The 18,720-nt window shown below is 37.9% G+C and overlaps 1 protein-coding gene across 1 annotated transcript; it reads left to right on the top strand.

Moving 5' to 3' along the window:
- slc6a7 (solute carrier family 6 member 7) lies at positions 1-17,076 on the top strand. The gene is made up of 15 exons (XM_063011146.1): positions 1-120; positions 5,186-5,387; positions 6,487-6,618; positions 7,037-7,185; positions 7,312-7,361; positions 8,837-8,975; positions 9,330-9,464; positions 10,653-10,756; positions 10,849-10,973; positions 11,111-11,223; positions 13,122-13,259; positions 13,711-13,810; positions 15,037-15,155; positions 15,457-15,630; positions 16,454-17,076. Exons 1-15 carry the CDS (start codon positions 1-3, stop codon positions 16,619-16,621), a joined length of 1,968 nt encoding a protein of 655 aa, XP_062867216.1. The 3' UTR covers positions 16,622-17,076.
- The last annotated feature ends 1,644 nt before the right edge of the window (positions 17,077-18,720 follow it).

Raw genomic sequence — 18,720 nt, forward strand, 5'->3', positions numbered from 1 at the left:
ATGAAACCTTTACCAGAACCATGTAGCGCCGAACATCAGAAGAAAAACTCCGGGGAAAAGATGCCGACTGAAGCGGTACCTGGAAACACCCCGACCAACCTGAACTCCGCTCCCGGTCAGGTAAATACTCACCAAAACACGGGAAATACTAGGATACACTTCTTTATACGTTTTATTAATAATATTTTTATTTTAATTTGTTATTTATTTAAAGAGGTGGTTACAGGACTGACGTGGTTCATTGTTGTTACCGATGGTCAAAGAAACTCGACCTGTTTGGCTTCATTCTTGTAATTAGACTTTGTGTTACGTTCAAAAACACCGCAGTGAGAAAGTCGTGGAGACACAATTTAATATTCAATTAATTTATTTATTTATTTAATCTAGATATAACTCATTTTAAAATTATTGGGGACTGTGACTCGCTACTGCAACTGTGGTTAATACAGCGTACAAAACCCGAGTAAGAGACGATAAATATGAACTGAACGGTACACCGTGATATAATTAACATTAAAAACCGAATAATAAAAGTCACCTGTTACTTCAACGTCTGTCACGTTCGACTTCAGTTTTAAAGTTGTAGCCTAGTGGTTAAGGTTTGTTTGTTTGTTTGTTAGGATTTTAACGTCTTTGGTTACATTCATGACAAACGATAGTTACTCATTACACAAGATTCATCAGTTCACACAAGGTTATATCGAACACAGTCATGGACAGTTTAGTATCTCCAGTTCACCTCACTTGCATGTCTTTGGACTGTGGGAGGAAACCGGAGCACCCGGAGTAAACCCACGCAGACACGGGGAGAACATGCAAACTCCACACAGAAAGGACCTGGACCGCCCCACCTGGGGATAGAACCCATGTCCTTCTCGCTGTGAGGCGACAGTGCTACCCAATTAGCCACCGTGCCGCCCAGTGGTTAAGGTACTGGACTTTTAATCTGAAGGTTGCCGGTTCAAACCCCACCACTGCCTGGTTGCCACTGTTGGGCCCTTGAGCAAGGCCCTTAACCCTCAATTGCTTAGACTGTATACTGTAAGTCGCTTTGGATAAAGGCGTCTGCTAAATGCTGAAAATGTAAAGTAGAAAAGGCGGTGTAGTGCTAGAGCTTTCAAAGTACTATGCACCATTTGGTCACAAAACCATTTGTAAGAAAGAAACTGAGAACGTGGACCAATACAGGCAAGAGCAGAACTATCAACATCAATGTGCCAGGGATTTATCAGTGAAAAGGCTTCCCTTTTTTGATACAGATACAATAACACAACTGGTCAGATGTTAAGATTAAATAATGTAATTTTACAAATCTGGCATTTCGTTACATTTTCATGTTTTAGCACTGCTTTATCCCAGTCAGTGTCACAGTGGGTCTGGCCTCCCACATCCCTGGCGTAGCCATTCATGTCTGTACATTGACTTCTGACCGGACGATAGCACCACTGGGATTTTAACTCTGGATCCCAGCAGTAGTTAAGTAGGCTAGGCTACTTCACCACTCTGCCACCCAATCATCTATGTTCACAGCCTTTTCTAGTACTAAAATTGTTATTTAAAAGTAGTCAAGCATGACTTTTTCCATCGAAATTGTTAATAAATCTTCACCACTTTACTGCCTTTATGACTGGTACAATGTACCTGTACAGAAATATATGATCGTATTCTGCTTGTACAGAATCAGTATGACTTACTGTTGTTTTGGCAGCAAACTATATTTAGGCTAATGTTATTTAAAGTTGCTATATTCAAAAAAAACTTTAAGCTGAAAGTGTATATTTTCTACAATAAATGTTAAACATTAGGGTAACAGTGTGTTATCTTTTGAGATTTGGGTTTTGGAAATCTTAGGCAGAGAAAATGTAACTACAAGAAAAAGTAAAATTAAGTAAAGATTTTGTGCTAAATCTTCAACAGATGAATCTAAATGCTGTGCCAACACATATTTGAATGGTTTTTCAGTAGCTTGACATTTTGCATGCAAAAGATTTTAGACTCAGAGGTAGACGACTCTCACCCCTTAATAAGACAACTTCACTGTTTGCATACAGGGCTCTTGTTAAACAATAGCATGCGACAAAGTGACAGACAACAATTCATTTTCTATATAAAATCATGACAGTAATCATGATCCAAGTGACAGTTTGTTTGTTTATTAGGATTTTAACGTCATGTTTTACACTTTGCTTACATTCATGACAGGAACAGTAGTCACTCATTACACAAGGTTCATCAGTTCACAAGGTTATATTAAACACAATCATGGACAATTTAGTATCTTCAGTTCACCTCACTTGCATGTCTTTGGACTGTGGGAGGAAACCGGAGCACCCGGAGGAAACCCACGCAGTCACGGGGAGAACATGCAAACTCCACACAGAAAGGAACCGGACCCAGGACCTTCTTGCTGTGAGGCGACAGTGCTACCCACTGAGCCACCGTGAAAAAAAAGTAACAGCGACAAGTGACACAGAAAACAGAGCAACATGCAGCAATGAATTGAAGTTTTGAAGTTTTTTTTCTGTACAATATCCGTGGCAACAACAGAGAGAAATCATTAATAATTTGTTGCATGCTAGTGTAAATGTAAGGTAAAGATCAATTTGTTGTCATTTTCTACAGACTTAATTTACTTAATTAGTGTGATTACACAGCAGCTAAAGCAAGTATCTTAAATGTTAAGAAAGGGTCTTATTAAATGTTTTTTAATGTAATTAGAATTACTGTATGAACACCATATCCTTGTGTTTAAAGTTAAACATTATTGAAGGAATAACGTCCTTTTCTCTGCTAGATGAAATAAACCATCACTGATTTTTGTCGTCATTGCGCTTTTTATAAAACAGATCATTATTCCACTGAACACCTCCCTTTAAATACTTTACAGCTCACATCGTTGCCTGATTTGTGTTCATTGTTTGCATTCTATGTATGCAAAACAGTTGAATCTTCGAGATCAGATTCTCCAGCTTCTTGTCGAGGGTTTTTCTTTTTCTTTTAATTTATTTTTATGTTTTTAATCACTGCCATCCTGGTCATTGATGCAATGGGTCCGGTTTCACCAGAATCACTGGACACACACCACAGACAGGACACCAATTAATTGCGGAGCCTTGGCCACCCCCAGCAGAAGTGGGTTAGCATAATTTACTGCTGCACCGCACCACCTGAGCGTCATTGTTCCAGACTTATACTGAGTAATGTTATTAATACTATTCTGACATTATGTGAACACATGGGAGATTGGCTGACAAAAATTGTGACTGCTGAATTGAAATGTGATTTACAGGCAGGCATTTTTATCCAACATCAGTCCCTGACTTCACAAATGCATATTTGTGACTGAGTGGGCACAAATTCTCACAGTCAGTCTTTTCTGAGAGGTCAGGGCTGGAGAAGGGGGTGAGAGGATTTATATGACTGCTCATGGTTTTGGAATGGGATGACCTACAAGCTTATGGTCAAGTATCCACATCCTTTTGGTCTTTAGTGTACAAGTGAGCCACTTGGTATTTATTCCACCAAAACCTGGAAAGTAAGACTTTTTAAACTTTTTAAAACTACTTTGTCCAGGAAAGTATGGATCTGATATTACTGATATTCTGGTCGATGCCATCTGATGATTACTGTAAGCCAGTGTAATGCCAGTTTTGCATTAGTGTTGGGCATTGGCCAGAGCATCCTTATCAGTATGGATTAACATGTATGGATTAATGTCTAAATCACTTTAGTTTCATTTGTTCAAGTTTTAAAAAATATATGTAAAAGTTTTACAATTTCCTTGTAAAACATTGGGGGATCCCTGCAGATAGCTAACATTAGCAAAGCTCACCAACATCGTTAGTGATTGTTTAATCAATTGAGGAAGCCAAAAATCATGACCACAATCTAATTGTTGTACAAAACCTCATACTTTCCATTTTATTTGACATTTAGGTGTCAGCCTGTCTGTTCTAACATTCTTGCACATGTGTAATTAAACAGGAGAAGCTTGGGCAAGTTCCCTCTTGTTGGTTATTGTATACAAAACTGTTCTTTTGCTCTGGCAACCAGAGTTACTTCCCTTATTTTGAAGCTCATGTGAACATATGACGTTCTTCCGGCTTCACCACTCCTACTGAAACATTTTGCTAATGCTGAGTGCCACACCTTGTTCACTGATGATTTTATTCTGTCTGCTGAAACTGCTGTACTAATTGCTTACTATTCCATTGGGTGGTGAAGTTACCCTACGCTACCCTATCAAAATGCCCTCGATTTTATGTCAGTCAGTTTATTTGATAATACTTTTATTTTTTAATGTATCTAGTATGAAGATTTGTATTAATTTGTCTGATTTTCTTTGGGTTTCCTTATACATCAGTGTGTATATTTGTGTAGTATTTCAACTGGAATGTTGACAAGCGTGAGCGTGTTTAATTGCATAGTAATAATCAAAACAGATTATTCAAGTGCCCATGTAAACAGCAGGCTTGGGTATCTACTCTTAAGTATATACGTTATCAGATTTTAGAGCACATGGATGTAAGTCCTGTAATTATTATTACATGCACATTATTATCAGATCTATGTAAATTTCTACAGCTGTACATGTATAAAAACACTGCAGAGAGAAAAGAGCTCGTCAGTCTTAAATATATGATCATACTAATTATTATTATTATATAGTATTAAAATAGGGGTGTCACTGTATTTCTTTTGTACCTATATTCTGACAAATCTTACCTACTGGAATTTTTTCTACCTAATCATTTGTATTCCTTTGTAATTATTCCTCTTGCACTTGCCCATAAGCTGTTAAGACATTTAGGATGTTTTTGTTAAAAGAGCAAACAAATAGAACAGTAGTAGAGGTATTTATGCTGGTAGTGTTGCAACATGATAAAACATGGTTTGCTTTTGCTATGGTAAGTGACATGTCTGTGTGCATTTGCCTAAGCGGAAGAGTCTCTGTGTGTGGGCAGGGCCTATTGCAAACGGAAAAAAAAAGAACTGTTGTGGCTGGTCTTGAAACACATTCATCGCACTATGATCAGCTTTATATTGCTATCAGCTATTAATATATAATAATATAAACTTTTAAAATAGCTTCAAATATTTAAAAAGACAAAGTTGTATGGTGCACTTTAACTGCAGTAGTATATGACAGATAAAACTGACCAGTCTCCATTTCTCTAATTGATAGAATCCAGCCCAGTTGAACGGGTCCACAGTTCCCAATGGTACAAGCGAGTCTGCCTCCACCTCACCTGTTCATCAACCAGAAGTCACCCTGCCGAGAGAACAGTGGGGTGGCAAATATGAGTTTCTACTCTCCTGTATCGGCTACTGTGTGGGACTGGGAAACGTCTGGAGGTTCCCTTATCTATGCTACAGGAATGGTGGAGGTACGTTATCACATCTGTGCAGTGAGAAATAATATGTGGGTTAAAAATGAAGATAGGAATTTTTGTATTGGTGCTTCTTAAGCTGGAATAATACTGTTAAACCCAAACAACATACTTTGTTGTATTATATAGTCTTTAGGGCTTTATACAATTTGTGATGTGGAGATGGTATATTTAACACCGCTGTATGCAAATTGAGGTGTAAGTGTTATGCTTTTATTAAAAGAAATCTGGTTACCTCCTGTTATCCTGTCAGAAGAACACTAGTTTGTCGTTGTTGTGATCCCCATTCTGTGTAATAAGAGACCAGGATATAGTAGTAAAGGAGCAAAGTGTTTGAGGCACCGGCTGAATACACATGAGCAGAACAGCCATGTCAACACAGCTGCAAGTTAGTGAGTGGCACAACAATTTCCCATGTCTGGAATTAAAAACAGTAAATCGTGGTGCTAAATGATAAAAGGCGCTAAAAGGGAGAAAAAGGGGAGAAAATGCATAAAGAAATTATATTAAAAAAAAAATGCTAAGTAAGCTCGTTTGTGGAGTGATTTGTGAAATTAAAAGACGTAGTGTAGAAAACACGGATGTGTACGTTTACTGATTACTGCAGTGTTATGGCAGACATATAAGAAGGCTTAGCATGGTCTTCCAAACACAAATGAACAAAATAATAGATATATACTATATTTATTCAGAAGGAAATTTATATTAACAGTTACTGGAAAAACAAAGTTTATAAAGTTAAAGATTGAGTTAAGCTGCAGTAATCCAGGTAATAATGCATTGCAGTATTAAATTAGTTTCAGCTTAGCTACACTGCTAGCACACTGGGGTGTCTGAACAATAAGATATTTTGTAACAGTTTAAGCTGGTATAAACCACTGGACTTGTATTTGGTTTTCTGCTGCATCGTCATTTTGAATCGGTCTGGTGTGGTCAGAAGTTCTCAACCTTCTTCTTAATACTACAGGCCTATTATTTCTATTAATTAAGGGATTTGTGTGGCTCACGAGTGTCCACTGCCCCCCCGCACCATACATAACAATTCACTTATTTTGTATGTATTCAAAATTTGTTTCAAAGAACTGTGTCTCTGTAGGTGTGTTTCTCATCCCATATTTCATCATGCTGTTCTTTACGGGGATGCCCCTCTTCCTTATGGAGCTCAGCCTCGGCCAGTACGGAGCTGCCGGCCCCATCAATGTCTGGAAATGCTGCCCACTTCTTAAAGGTACCATAACACTAGCATACATGCCAGTCGTTTATTAGAATAAGGTTTATTTTTAATTTACTGCTTGTAGCTTCACCGACTTACAAAGTTCATCTAATCTGTCATAATAAAGAGTACTCTGCTTTCATGCTGTGAATATAGAGTTACTGAGTAACATCACACAGTTAGACATCTAGTTATTAGATTGAACTGCTATTGGATTTGGAGAATCAGGATGCACTAAGCCCTACCTTACTATGAAGTTTTCTTTGCTTAATGCTCCCTATTGTTTGACTCTTTTTGTGGAGGGTTTCAGCTTCAGAATTACTGGCACAGCTTTATAAACCTTGTTTATAACATATTGTGGAATCATTAAAATGGCATTAAATAAGCTTTTTAAATGTGAACATGTTACTTGATATATTTCTGTACTGTACAGGTATTGGCATAGGGATGTTGTGTGTGTCTACGCTGGTGTGTCTCTACTACAACGTCATCATTGCATGGACGTTTTATTACCTGGGTAGTTCTTTCCAGAGCCCGTTGCCATGGTCCTGTGATGCTATCGCTAATGCTGCTGTGTGTGGTGTAAGTATGTGAGATTCTCTGCATGTTCTTAAAAATACTGTAAGCTTCATGATCAAAAACAACCTTTAATTACACTTTTCCATACATTTGATCTTTATTACCACATTTTCTACTTATGATTCACAGAACACTACCAATGGCTCAAAATCCCTAACTGCATCTGAGGTGTTCTGGAAGTAAGGACTCTCTGTTGTCTGACTTTTAATGTAGTTTTATTGCTGATGGGATTTTTGGGGTTTGTTTTTAAATGTTTTAATGTTTAGCCAGTTAAAATCTTCATTCATTTTCCACTGACCTAACTTGTCGTTCTTTACTAAAGATGTGCTCATTGTTCAGTGGTAGCTAGGATAGTTTTGCATGGAGTGTTTAGTTTTGCAGTGGACTGAAACCACCCCACCCACCACCCTGACATGCCTATTACTTCATCCAGAAACAGAAACAACTTCTGTAGCCCATCAGGACAAATCCATGTCTATTGATATGTATACATTTATATTGTTATTTCCAAATTAACATAAAAATCTTACAGTTGTTTTTAGTGATACAAAATACCATAATACAATGGTTTTCCACCAGTAGGTACACCACACCCTCAGTGGGGAGCTCTCCTCCCTTCGTTTTCACCCTACTCAGCTGTACTATGCATTATTGAAACTAATCTTCACAGTAGCACTAATGCAGCTTACCTAATCTTTTAAAACCTAAAAATATACTACCTAAAAAAGTGGTTAAAATGTTTGACATGGATTGTAAGGTCATTCTGTAGTGCCAAAGTATTTACCCCCTTTCTGATATTTTCTAATTGTATGTCTGTCAAATGTAATTGTTTTAGATTTTCAAACAATTTAAATATAAGTAAAAATGAGAAAACAGAATTTATATTTTTCAATAACAATTTGAATTTTAAAGGAAAAGGTTAGACAACAACAACTAGCCCTGTGTGAAGAAGTAAATGCCACCTTAAATGCTCAGTTAACCAATTAAAGCCACGACACTCGTTCACCTCTAGAACGAGACTTGACAAAAATGGGTTGCAAGGCACACTGCTACTGACCTTTATTACCCACCCACTATGTCTTTGTGGGCTAATGTTCTGTGGAACAACAGTTCCTACATCTGGCATGAAGTTAACAGCATATCACAAGAACAAGAACATCATTTCCATGGTCAGCCATGGTAGCATGATGATGTGGATATGCTTTGCAATTTGCCATATTTCTCAGAAGCATGGATTCTTCCAAGTCTATGCCTAAAAGGCTAATAATATATGAGTGGTCAAATCAAAGTACTAACTTTTAACCACATTAAGGTGCTGTGGTCAGAGTTTAAACGAGAGTTCATTGTAGCTGAATGAAAGCAGTTGTTCCAAAAACAAAATTTTTCACAGTGACTTAAAAAGGTGGATCTGAAGTTAAGTTGGTTGCAGTTGCTGCTGCTTAATGTAAAATGGGTGTTTTTCCTTTAAAACTATTTAGAGACTGTGTTCTGTGTTTTCTCACGTTCTCATAGTCTTACATTACATTTTATATAAGGATCTTAAAGCACGTAGTGTAACTTGAGCAAAAATAGAGAAAACCAGGAAAGGGAAACAAATGTTAAATGTTGTCTGTCTTACTGTCTGCGTTTGTTCCTCTGTGTGTGTGTTTCGCAGTGAGCAGGTATTGGGTGTGGTGCACAGCAAAGGACTGCATGATCCTGGGCCGGTGAGGTGGCAGTTGGCTTTGTGTTTACTGGCTGCCTGGGTGATCATTTTCCTCTGCATGCTGAAGGGCATACGCAGTTCTGGCAAGGTAATGTCTGTTCCAGTCAGGGAGTGATTCAGGGTTCTGTACCGGTTATAGAGGAAAGATTGTCATGTTTAGTCTGGTCTAGTCTAGCAGATTCTAATTCTGTATCACAGGCAACATTATGGGCACCCCTGCCGTCCTGGCCCAAGTACATATTGTATTGATTTTTTTAAAGTGAGGTTTACTTTTGTTGATTTTGTTTTAAGTAAGCAAAACATCTGCAGCAAGCTATAAGTTTTTATGTTTCATGCTTCGATTGAATTAGCTGTAGGTAAATTTTCATGTGCTGTGCTGTTTTTACATTTGAACAGCACTGTTGACAGTTTGTGTTCACTTCTTTCTTTTGCCAATGTTTAGGTGGTTTATGTGACTGCCACGTTTCCCTACTTCGTGCTGATTGTTCTGATCATCAGAGGGGCGACTTTAGAGGGCTCACTGCAAGGTGTAGCCTTTTACCTCACTCCAAACTGGGGCAAGCTGGCAAATGCTCAGGTACCTGCAACACTTAGAGCAATACTTACACTGGTTTTCTGTCTATATGGTAAAATCTAAATATCTGCAATTTTAAGACTTAATGTTTGTTATCTTTTGTTGGAAATTAATGGTGGATGCTTCTTTGCAACTAAGCTAACAAATTCCTGAAGAATTATTTTACATGAACTGCCGTCTTCATGTCATAAAGCAGCAAGTCATTTAGGCTAAGATCCTTTGAAACTTTGTATTTTGCTGTTATGTTGGGTCTTAAATGTTGTGCTCTTGGCTTGATGTTTGCTGAAAACCCACTTAAATAAAACACTCACTTTCTTAACCGCTTGTCCAATTAGGGTGGAGGGTGGGGGTGCTGGAGCCTATCCCAGCTTTTCAATGGCCTCAAGGCACACAGTAACACCCTGGATGGGGCACCAGTCCATTGCAGGGCAGACACACACACACACACACACACGCACACACATTCACCTATGGGGCAATTTAGTGTCTTCAATTAACCTGACTGCATGTTTTTGGGCTGTGGGAGGAAACCTGGAACACCCGGAGCAAACCCACGCAGACACGGGGAGAACATGCAAACTCTGCACAGAAAGGACCTGGACTGCCCCACCTGGGGATTGAACCCAGGACCTTCTTTCTGTGAGGCAACTGTGCTACCCACTGAGCCACCATGCTGCCCAAATTAAAAACAGCAACAGCAAAAACAAATTTGTTGACAGTTTGTATTGTTGTGGATTAACACTTTTTACTGTTGATGTTTCATCCATAACCAACAAGCTTCTAACTTAGTATAAACCAAATAAAATCGCAGTAATGTAAAACAGTAATGTAAAACAGTAATGTAAAAACTTTCCGAACGTAGATTTTAAGTTGTCACTACCAAACAGCTAATCACCATAGCTTATTAAAATTAGACTGCTTTTTCCCCCGAAGTAGTGCATGCGCACTGAGAGTGGGTGAGGGGCGAGTCTCAGTTTAGTGAGAAAGTGAAACTAGCTCTGCTCTTAATTCAAATCAACTCTCACCTGTTGGAAATGAATTTGAATGACATTTTTAACTAACAATAAAAATTAAACAATGATTTCTTAGTCGGTTTTCAGTTAATATCCCTAGTCAGACCATGTTTATATAACTCACTGCTGAAAGCAAGGTTTAGGAACTTCTTAAAAGCGTACATACTGTATTTTGTAGGTGTGGAATGATGCAGCATCACAGATCTTCTACTCACTGGGCATTGGAGTAGGAGGACTTCTGTCCATGGCTTCCTACAATAAATTTGACAACAACGTGATCAGGTTAGTTGTTCTATTTTTAATTCTTTTCTATTTTATAAAACTAAAAGACAAGTCCACTGATGATTTTTTTTTTTCAAAAATAACTTTATTAGGGACACGCTGATCATCACCACAGGAAACTGTGCCACTAGCTTCTTTTCTGGCTTTGCCATTTTTTCTATTCTGGGTCACATGGCCTGGAGGAAAGGTGTGAATGTGGAAGATGTGGCAGACACAGGTAAATCTAGTTCACAGTGCTTTTTTTACACCAATCAACAGACACTCCTCATTCCTCAATGCAAATGTAAAAATGTCAAAAGAAGTGACTGTTTCTTTTCCAGATGTTTTTTAAATAGTGTGTAATGTTTTTTTCAGGTCCAGGCTTGGCATTTGTAGCTTACCCAGAAGCCCTGGCTCTGCTGCCAGGTTCAGTGTTTTGGGCCATTATGTTTTTCCTCATGCTATTTATGCTGGGATTGGACACACTGGTAATGAATTTTAGCCCAACCCTATATCATATGCTATTGTTTACATATGCTATTGTTTAGTCTATTCTGGGATTTACTGATGGTTAGACACCCTTTATGTAACTTTTGAATTAAAAACAGTAAAATAGTGCTTACTCAAGTTACTTTCATAATCATTTGGGCTTGTAGGTTAAAGGATGGTCATGTTTTAACAATACTGACAGCTGAAGTTTGTTTTCCACTGTTGACAGGCAGGCTAACTAATCCATCCACACAAATGGACACTAAACTTGAGCTGAGGTATATAATGAGTAAATCCAGAGTCATTAGGATTTCCACTTTCAGTACTTAGGCTTTGACCTCAACTTTAGTGAATAAAAATTATATGGTTGAGTAGTCACAGTTTGGTTCTATTAACTATATAAAAAAACTTAATTGCTTAAAATATTATAGCAACATACAAACAGTACTACAAGTAATAAATGTCTTACCCACCTTGGGCAGTTTCCTTGTAATAGAAGGGTATCTGCAAAGTGCAAGGGAAACCTTACAGAACGGCAGACCTGCTTAGCTGTATGGCTTGGAGGCGGTGGCACTGCCAAAAGGACAGAAGCAAAAGCTGGAGGTGGAGGTGGCAGACATGAAGATAAATTGAAATCGCTTAACATACACTTAATGGCCAAAAGTCTGTGGACACCAGTCCTCATGACTTGAGTTCAGGTGTTTCAGCTACACAAATTCAGTGAAGGCTCCTTCCTGTTCTTGCATGACTGTGCCCCTGTGCACCATGCCTGCTATTAATAGTAACATTTATACCTGTAAATAAGCAAATAGAATACCAACACAATAAACATGACCCCATTTAAACATGGTGTAAACATGGTGGTAACTGGCAGCGAGATTATTGATTTATTAATATTAGATTAGATTAGATTCAACTTTATTGTCATTACACATGTACAAGTACAATGCAACGAAATGCAGTTTAGCATCTAACCAGAAGTGCAATAGCAGAAAGTGCAGAATAAACAGTATTTATGATATACATTATTTACAGTGGGTAAATAGCAGTGGTATAAACAGGATCTATAAACTATACTATAAACAAGATATGTAGCTGAAAACAATGTACATATTAAGGTGCAGATTAATATTAAGGTGCTATGCAGGTTAAAGTGATTAAGGTGCTATGGACGCGATAAAGGAATGAGTATGTAAAAACATAATAAACAGATATATACAGTATTTATGAGATTTATGTACAAATGAGGTACAGTACAGGCCAAAAGTTTGGACACACCAGCCAAAAGTTTGGACACACCTTCTCTTCAATGTTTTTTCTTGATTATTTTTATTTTCTACATTGTAGATTAATACTGAAGACATCCAAACTATGAAGAATTATGTAGTGAACCAAAAAGTGTTAAACAAACCAGAATATGTTTTATATTTTACCAACTCTACCTCTGCACAACCCAACTGATGGTCTCAAACACATTAAAAAAGCAACAAATTCCAAAAATTCACTCTAGACAAGGCACAAACATTCATTGAAAACCATTCCAGGTGGAAACCTAATAAAGCTGGTTGAGAAAATTTCAAAGAGTGTGCAAATCTGTCATTAAAGCAAAAGATGGCTACTTTGAAGAATCTAAAATATAAAACATATTCTGGTTTTTTGTTTACTACATAATTCCATATGTGTTCCTTCATAGTTTGGATGTCTTTAGTATTAATCTACAATGTAGAAAATTTAAAAAAATTAAGAGAAACCACAGGAATGAGAAGGTGTGTCCAAACTTTTGGCCTGTACTGTATGTACCAGTGAACATTTGTTAACTAGTTACTTTATACCATACCACACTATGATGCAACTTCCTGTTCTGGTTAAACTCTTCTTCCTCTGTTTCTCTGTGCAGTTTGGTAACATGGAAGGCATTACCACAGCAGTGCTGGATGAGTTTCCTTATCTCAGAACCAACATGAAGCACAAGACCATTTTCCTGGCTCTGCTCTGTTTCGGCTTTTACCTGATGGGCCTGCTGCTTGTCACTAATGTGAGTGGGTGCATTCAGAGCTGGTCATCTCATTTTAATCTTAAAGTACATTTGTGGAGAAAAAAAGGTTTTGGGTTGCCTAAAGTATGGAAATCACCTGCACACAGTTCATAACTAATAAGGTATAAGGTTTTTTGGAAATAAGGAGGTAAGAAGGTATAAGGAAATTTCTGCCCTGTGTATATAGTTTTTGGTGGAACAGGACCCACCTTGACCTTGATCAGGATAAATAGCTTGATGAAAATGAAATGAAATTGAAATCATGAATAAAAAGACAGACCTGTTTTAGGTAACCACATACCCTACACACCAATCCAAGAAGCTCTGAAGACCTGATAATTCTGGACTTTAAATACAGATGTGACCAATTCTGGAAGTAACTCTTTGTGTGTGTGTGTGTGTGTGTGTGTTTGCTATTATACTTCTTCACATGTCATTTGTGTTTTGACAGGGAGGAATTTACTGGTTCACCCTCATCGACTCATTCAGCACCAGTTTTGGTCTCATCATCATCACTTTGTTCATGTGTCTGGGCATGTCATTCTTTTACGGTGCGCTTCTCACTTCTCTTTCTGTCACACTCCCAAATTACCATAACAGCATCCCTAATACTCATTCATATTTTCATTATCCAGACATCATTAAGCAGAGACACCACGCATCTTTATTGTGGACTAATATTAGCTCAGTTTTTTTGTGTTTTTTGGAGTACCGTTATTCTGGAGTACATGTCTCTTGGATGTGTAGTACATCTTTACAATGGGGTCTGAGCTAAATTTAGACATAAAATGTTGAATAAATAAATCAGCCATAGAAGACAGGTCAGAATAGAACTGTCCCACCATATCAGAGACAAACACATTTAATGTAGGGCCTGAAGGAAACACATTAGTTCTAAATATAGAAGAAGTAAATTTTATTATTAGAACTATTTATAAAATGTGAATATGCAGAAATGTATTTGCAAATCAAGGCGTTAAACATACATACAGGAGTGGGAACGCAACTACGCTTGGAGAGCACATTCACATATCCTTACATGGTCAATAGAACTGCATACAAACCGAACAGATGCAGTCTTATGCATTAAGTCATATGGAGCTTAGCGTGTCTGTCTGTACATGATACGATGCTGTGTGGGAACTAAACACTAAAATACTGGCAAGTGATAAGAAGCAGCTGCAGATTGAACATGTGTCAAAGATGGCGTGTGGTGATCAGGCTCTCCTATATCAGATTGTGGGTTGTACAAGCAGCAGCGGATTCACAACCGGGAATTGGAAATGACTAGAATAAATAGAGTAATTAAAACATAATATGTAGCATATACAAAGTTACAGAACTGTTAAATAATTTTGTTTTAATTATTGGTAAATTTAGCAGCAGTTTTGCATTTAAATGTGCAGAAGTGTGTTCACTAAAGACGATGCTACACGGACCAGAGCTGCCAAACTTATGTAGAACGATGGATGCAGTAGGATAAATAGATGCAGTAGGTGGAGTGATAGTTAAAAGGATAAACAGCTAGATGTAAGGATGATTTTTTTGGATTGTTGGCACTTGATCAAAACAATAAAAAAAAAAATGAACAAAGAGAAACAATCTGAAACTGTGCAAAACGTGTATGCATTTTTATTTTTATCTATATGTATCTTTATTTTTTCATGATGTGAACTAAATGACGCTGTACTTTCTCTGTGGTACATTTGAATTATTTTAAGTGACTGGGTGAATGTGTGTGTAAAAAAGTCATTTGTGTGTGATTGGTTTGATCCAGGAATAAACCAGTTCTGCAAGGACATAGTGGATATGATCTGCCACTGCCCAGCCTGGTGCACCAAACTGCTGCTATACTTCAAAGCGTGCTGGATTTTTTGTACCCCTTCTCTGTTACTGGTGAGTACAGTGTGTAAAAGTGGTTGGGCTGAAGTCAATAGCATTCGAAATGGACATAACCTAAACATAATAAACATATGTAGGGGTCAAATCCTTCTGAACCAGAACACAAACAAGCATGTACCTCAGACTGTGACTAGAAATAAACACCACGTCAGCTGGCAATGAATAATGTAGCATGGACCTGTGACATTCTAGCTTCATGTTAATGGTTTGACTGTTTATTAAAATAGGGGCCGCAGGTTCTCTGACTGCATACATTAAGAAAGCGTGTGCATGTGTGTGTGTGTTTTACTTATAGTTTATCCTGACCTACATCTTCATTGAGATGTACAGAACGTCACTCAAGTACGGCACATATGTGTTCCCTTCGTGGGGTAAATCACTAGGGGTCTGTATGGGAGTCATCTGCTGTCTGCAGATACCCATCTGGGCCATCGTGGCTATCTGGAAAGAGTCTGGTACACTGACGGATGTAAGTTGCTTTTAATACCTAAACAACAAGGCAGCACAATTAATCAGAAATTACCAGGTCAACTTTTATTTTATTTTCATATTGCCCTTCCTCTGAGACCCTACTATGTTATGGCCATTTTTGCCCAGGAGTCCAGACTGACACTAAAGCAATACTAGATAATAACAATAGGCTATGAGCTTGTGGATTTAGAACAATTCAGATCTGAGGCTGGTAGGACTTTCTAAGCAGAGCTGTCATAATGTTGCATAATTAGCTGTCATAGTAGCTCATTTATTTTTGAATTGGTGCCTAATTTTTTTTTCTCTAATTTAGTGGTTTCTAACCCCCACTATGTGTTTCTCCCCTATTTATAGGACAATTTTGTTAACTCTAAAGCATTAGCATGATTCTGCCTCCTTCAAAATTCTAATGGCATAGAAAAGCTAAACATGCTTGAAGGAGAGTACTAATACTGTCAGGATCTAAACGCATAGTTTTGCTTAATAAAAAGCGAAGACACTACGGTCCACTCTGAGATCTAGGTTTGAATCTTAGCGGTGATATCAGCCAGCTGGGCATCTACAGAGACATGATTAGCTATATTTGAAGGAAGGGCCTGACCAGAATAAAGCAGTTGATAAAAGTAAAATAAAGGGAAGACAGTTATGCCATTTTTTCTAACAGTAGCAGAAATTCTACAGTTATCTTGGACCAATCAGGGCTGTCCGAATACATTAGTGCATTATTCTGTTGGGTTATAATAACAGTGCTGAAATTAAGACATGATGTAGCGCAAACTGTGAATTCTGTGCACATTAAACTCTTCTGTGTGGTCTTCCAGCGCTTTCAGAAAGCCATTCGACCGCTGAACTCCTGGCGTGTAAACAACACGAACAACAGCAGAGCTCAGGAGCAGCATGCAGAGCCGGAGAGGATAGAAGCACCTTCCACTGTCAACCTGACTGAACTGGACTTCACTGCCATGGCCTGGGAGGGAAGTGAAGCTTAACACTGCCCCCCCTTTCCATCCTCCCCCTCCTGCATGCAGTGGTAGGCAGGTGAACTGCAGCTCTCACAGAGGGGACGGAAGTAAAATTCTGCTGAGCGTGATGTGTGGTTTGGTGATTAAGCAATGCAAAGTTTCCTGTGTGCTGATCGGATGAACCGTACTGTATAGAACTGGAAACGTGGACGATTTTATGTTTGCTGAAAACCAAATTTCTAAGAGTTTTCTAATTCTTTTAAAAGGCCTGATTGGTGGTCATTCATTTTTTGTCTTATGGGCAGTGTGTGGAAAGCAAACTGATGGGGAGTTTAACATGACACACAAGTTGCTTTAACAGTCCTTTAATGCATCATGCTGGACTTTTGATAACTGTGTTTATATTATTTTATAAATTATGTTCTACTAAAGGTCTTTAATGGCTCGCCCGGGTCTGTGTCATAAACAGTTTATATCCTGAACACATTGTTACAGAATTCTTTACAGAAGCAAACCCAACTAAATGTAGGAATTTAATTGTACTGTACATCTTTTTTTAAGTTAACAAATCTTACACTACTCAGCCAAACATGAACAGCCCTGTCTGTTACTGATGCAACAGCTGGTAAACAAACATTTACCATTAATCTTACAGCAAAGGAAGCAGCTTTCAAAATGTAAAAAAGAAGTGCCTTTTTAATATAGTAACTTTATTTTAAAAAGTGAATGTATTTTGACAGCTTTTCTCAAGATTAATCCCAAGATCAAATATTTTTGATCATTATGAATCAAAAAGCATGCGAGCACTCTGTAAGAAGTTTTGCATGATACATGCATGTCTGTGCGTTTTAAGATCGGTCTCCAGAAACCATGTCTGAAGATGTATTGACTACTGTAAATTGCCCCTGGGTTGTATTCCCTAAGCATGCAGTACCCTGGGATAGGTTGGACTCACCACAACCCTGATCATGATGAAGTGGTTTCTGAAGATGAATGCATAAAGATGAGACTGAAGCAAAGATTATTTTGTATATACAGTCTAGCCATGAAATTTGGCATTGTTACTGTTTCTTCATTTTATTTAAAGTCTATGTACAGCCTTATCCAGGTCAGGGTTGCGGAGGGTCATCGCTGCGATTCGAACTTGGATCTCAGCTGTAGTGGGTTGACGCTGCGCCACCTGAATGCCCCTTGTTACTACATGTCTGCAGTAATTCTAGTAGGAATGTTGGTGTTTACTATCTATTTATGCAAAATATAAAAATGCTAAAAACCCACAAGTATAGCCATCATATGTACGAAACCTGAAACGAATGAACAAAGTAGTAATAAACTTGACAGTAAAAAAGACAAACCCTAAATTATTACACATGTAGTACATCCAGTTTTTAAATTGCTTCACATTTTTAGGATGCAAGTGAGTGTTCCATGTTGATTTTGGGGTGAACAGTGTGTGTGCAGTACAGGGTGCAGCATTACCTCTGCTCTTTATGGTGCAGGTTCTTTTGTGCCAGTGTAATCTGAGAAAAGCTGCAGAACAGGACTGAGTACCAGCTCTCTGTGGGTACAGCGGTGTTGCTGGTGTGGAAAGCAGAGAAAATAGTTTACTTGACCTTTTTTGTCTTAGATTTTTACTGTGTAACTTATGAAATATGTCAGAATAATGTACACATATTGAAATATATAAAATAATAGGTGCTTTGTTACTCTTAGGAAACCATACAGACCTAATGGAATAGAACATGCAGCCTGTTACAGTTTAAAATACAGTTCTCGGACCACAACAGCAATTCTTGCTTAGGTTGTTGATTTACAGCCCTTTTGTGTGATTGGTACAAACAAGCAACATATAAAACACAACACGAGTTTAATGTTATTGCATGGAAACAGTTTCAACATGGTGAACAAGCCACTGATGTAGAACATCATGACCTAATGATATGAGCTCTAGTTCAGCATACAGAATTAAGACAGCCCAGAATAAGATGAATGAATTAAGCTTACTAAGAGGAAAAAGGCAGTTTGTATTTTTTCTTTTGGCTGCTCCTGTATGTAGGGGGTCAGCAAAGCAAAATATCAGAACTTTTTTTTTATTTTTTATAAAAATAAGCTTACACACAGATCCA

The sequence above is a fragment of the Trichomycterus rosablanca genome, chromosome 16, assembly GCF_030014385.1.
Source record: "Trichomycterus rosablanca isolate fTriRos1 chromosome 16, fTriRos1.hap1, whole genome shotgun sequence".
Classification (NCBI taxonomy): domain Eukaryota; kingdom Metazoa; phylum Chordata; class Actinopteri; order Siluriformes; family Trichomycteridae; genus Trichomycterus; species Trichomycterus rosablanca.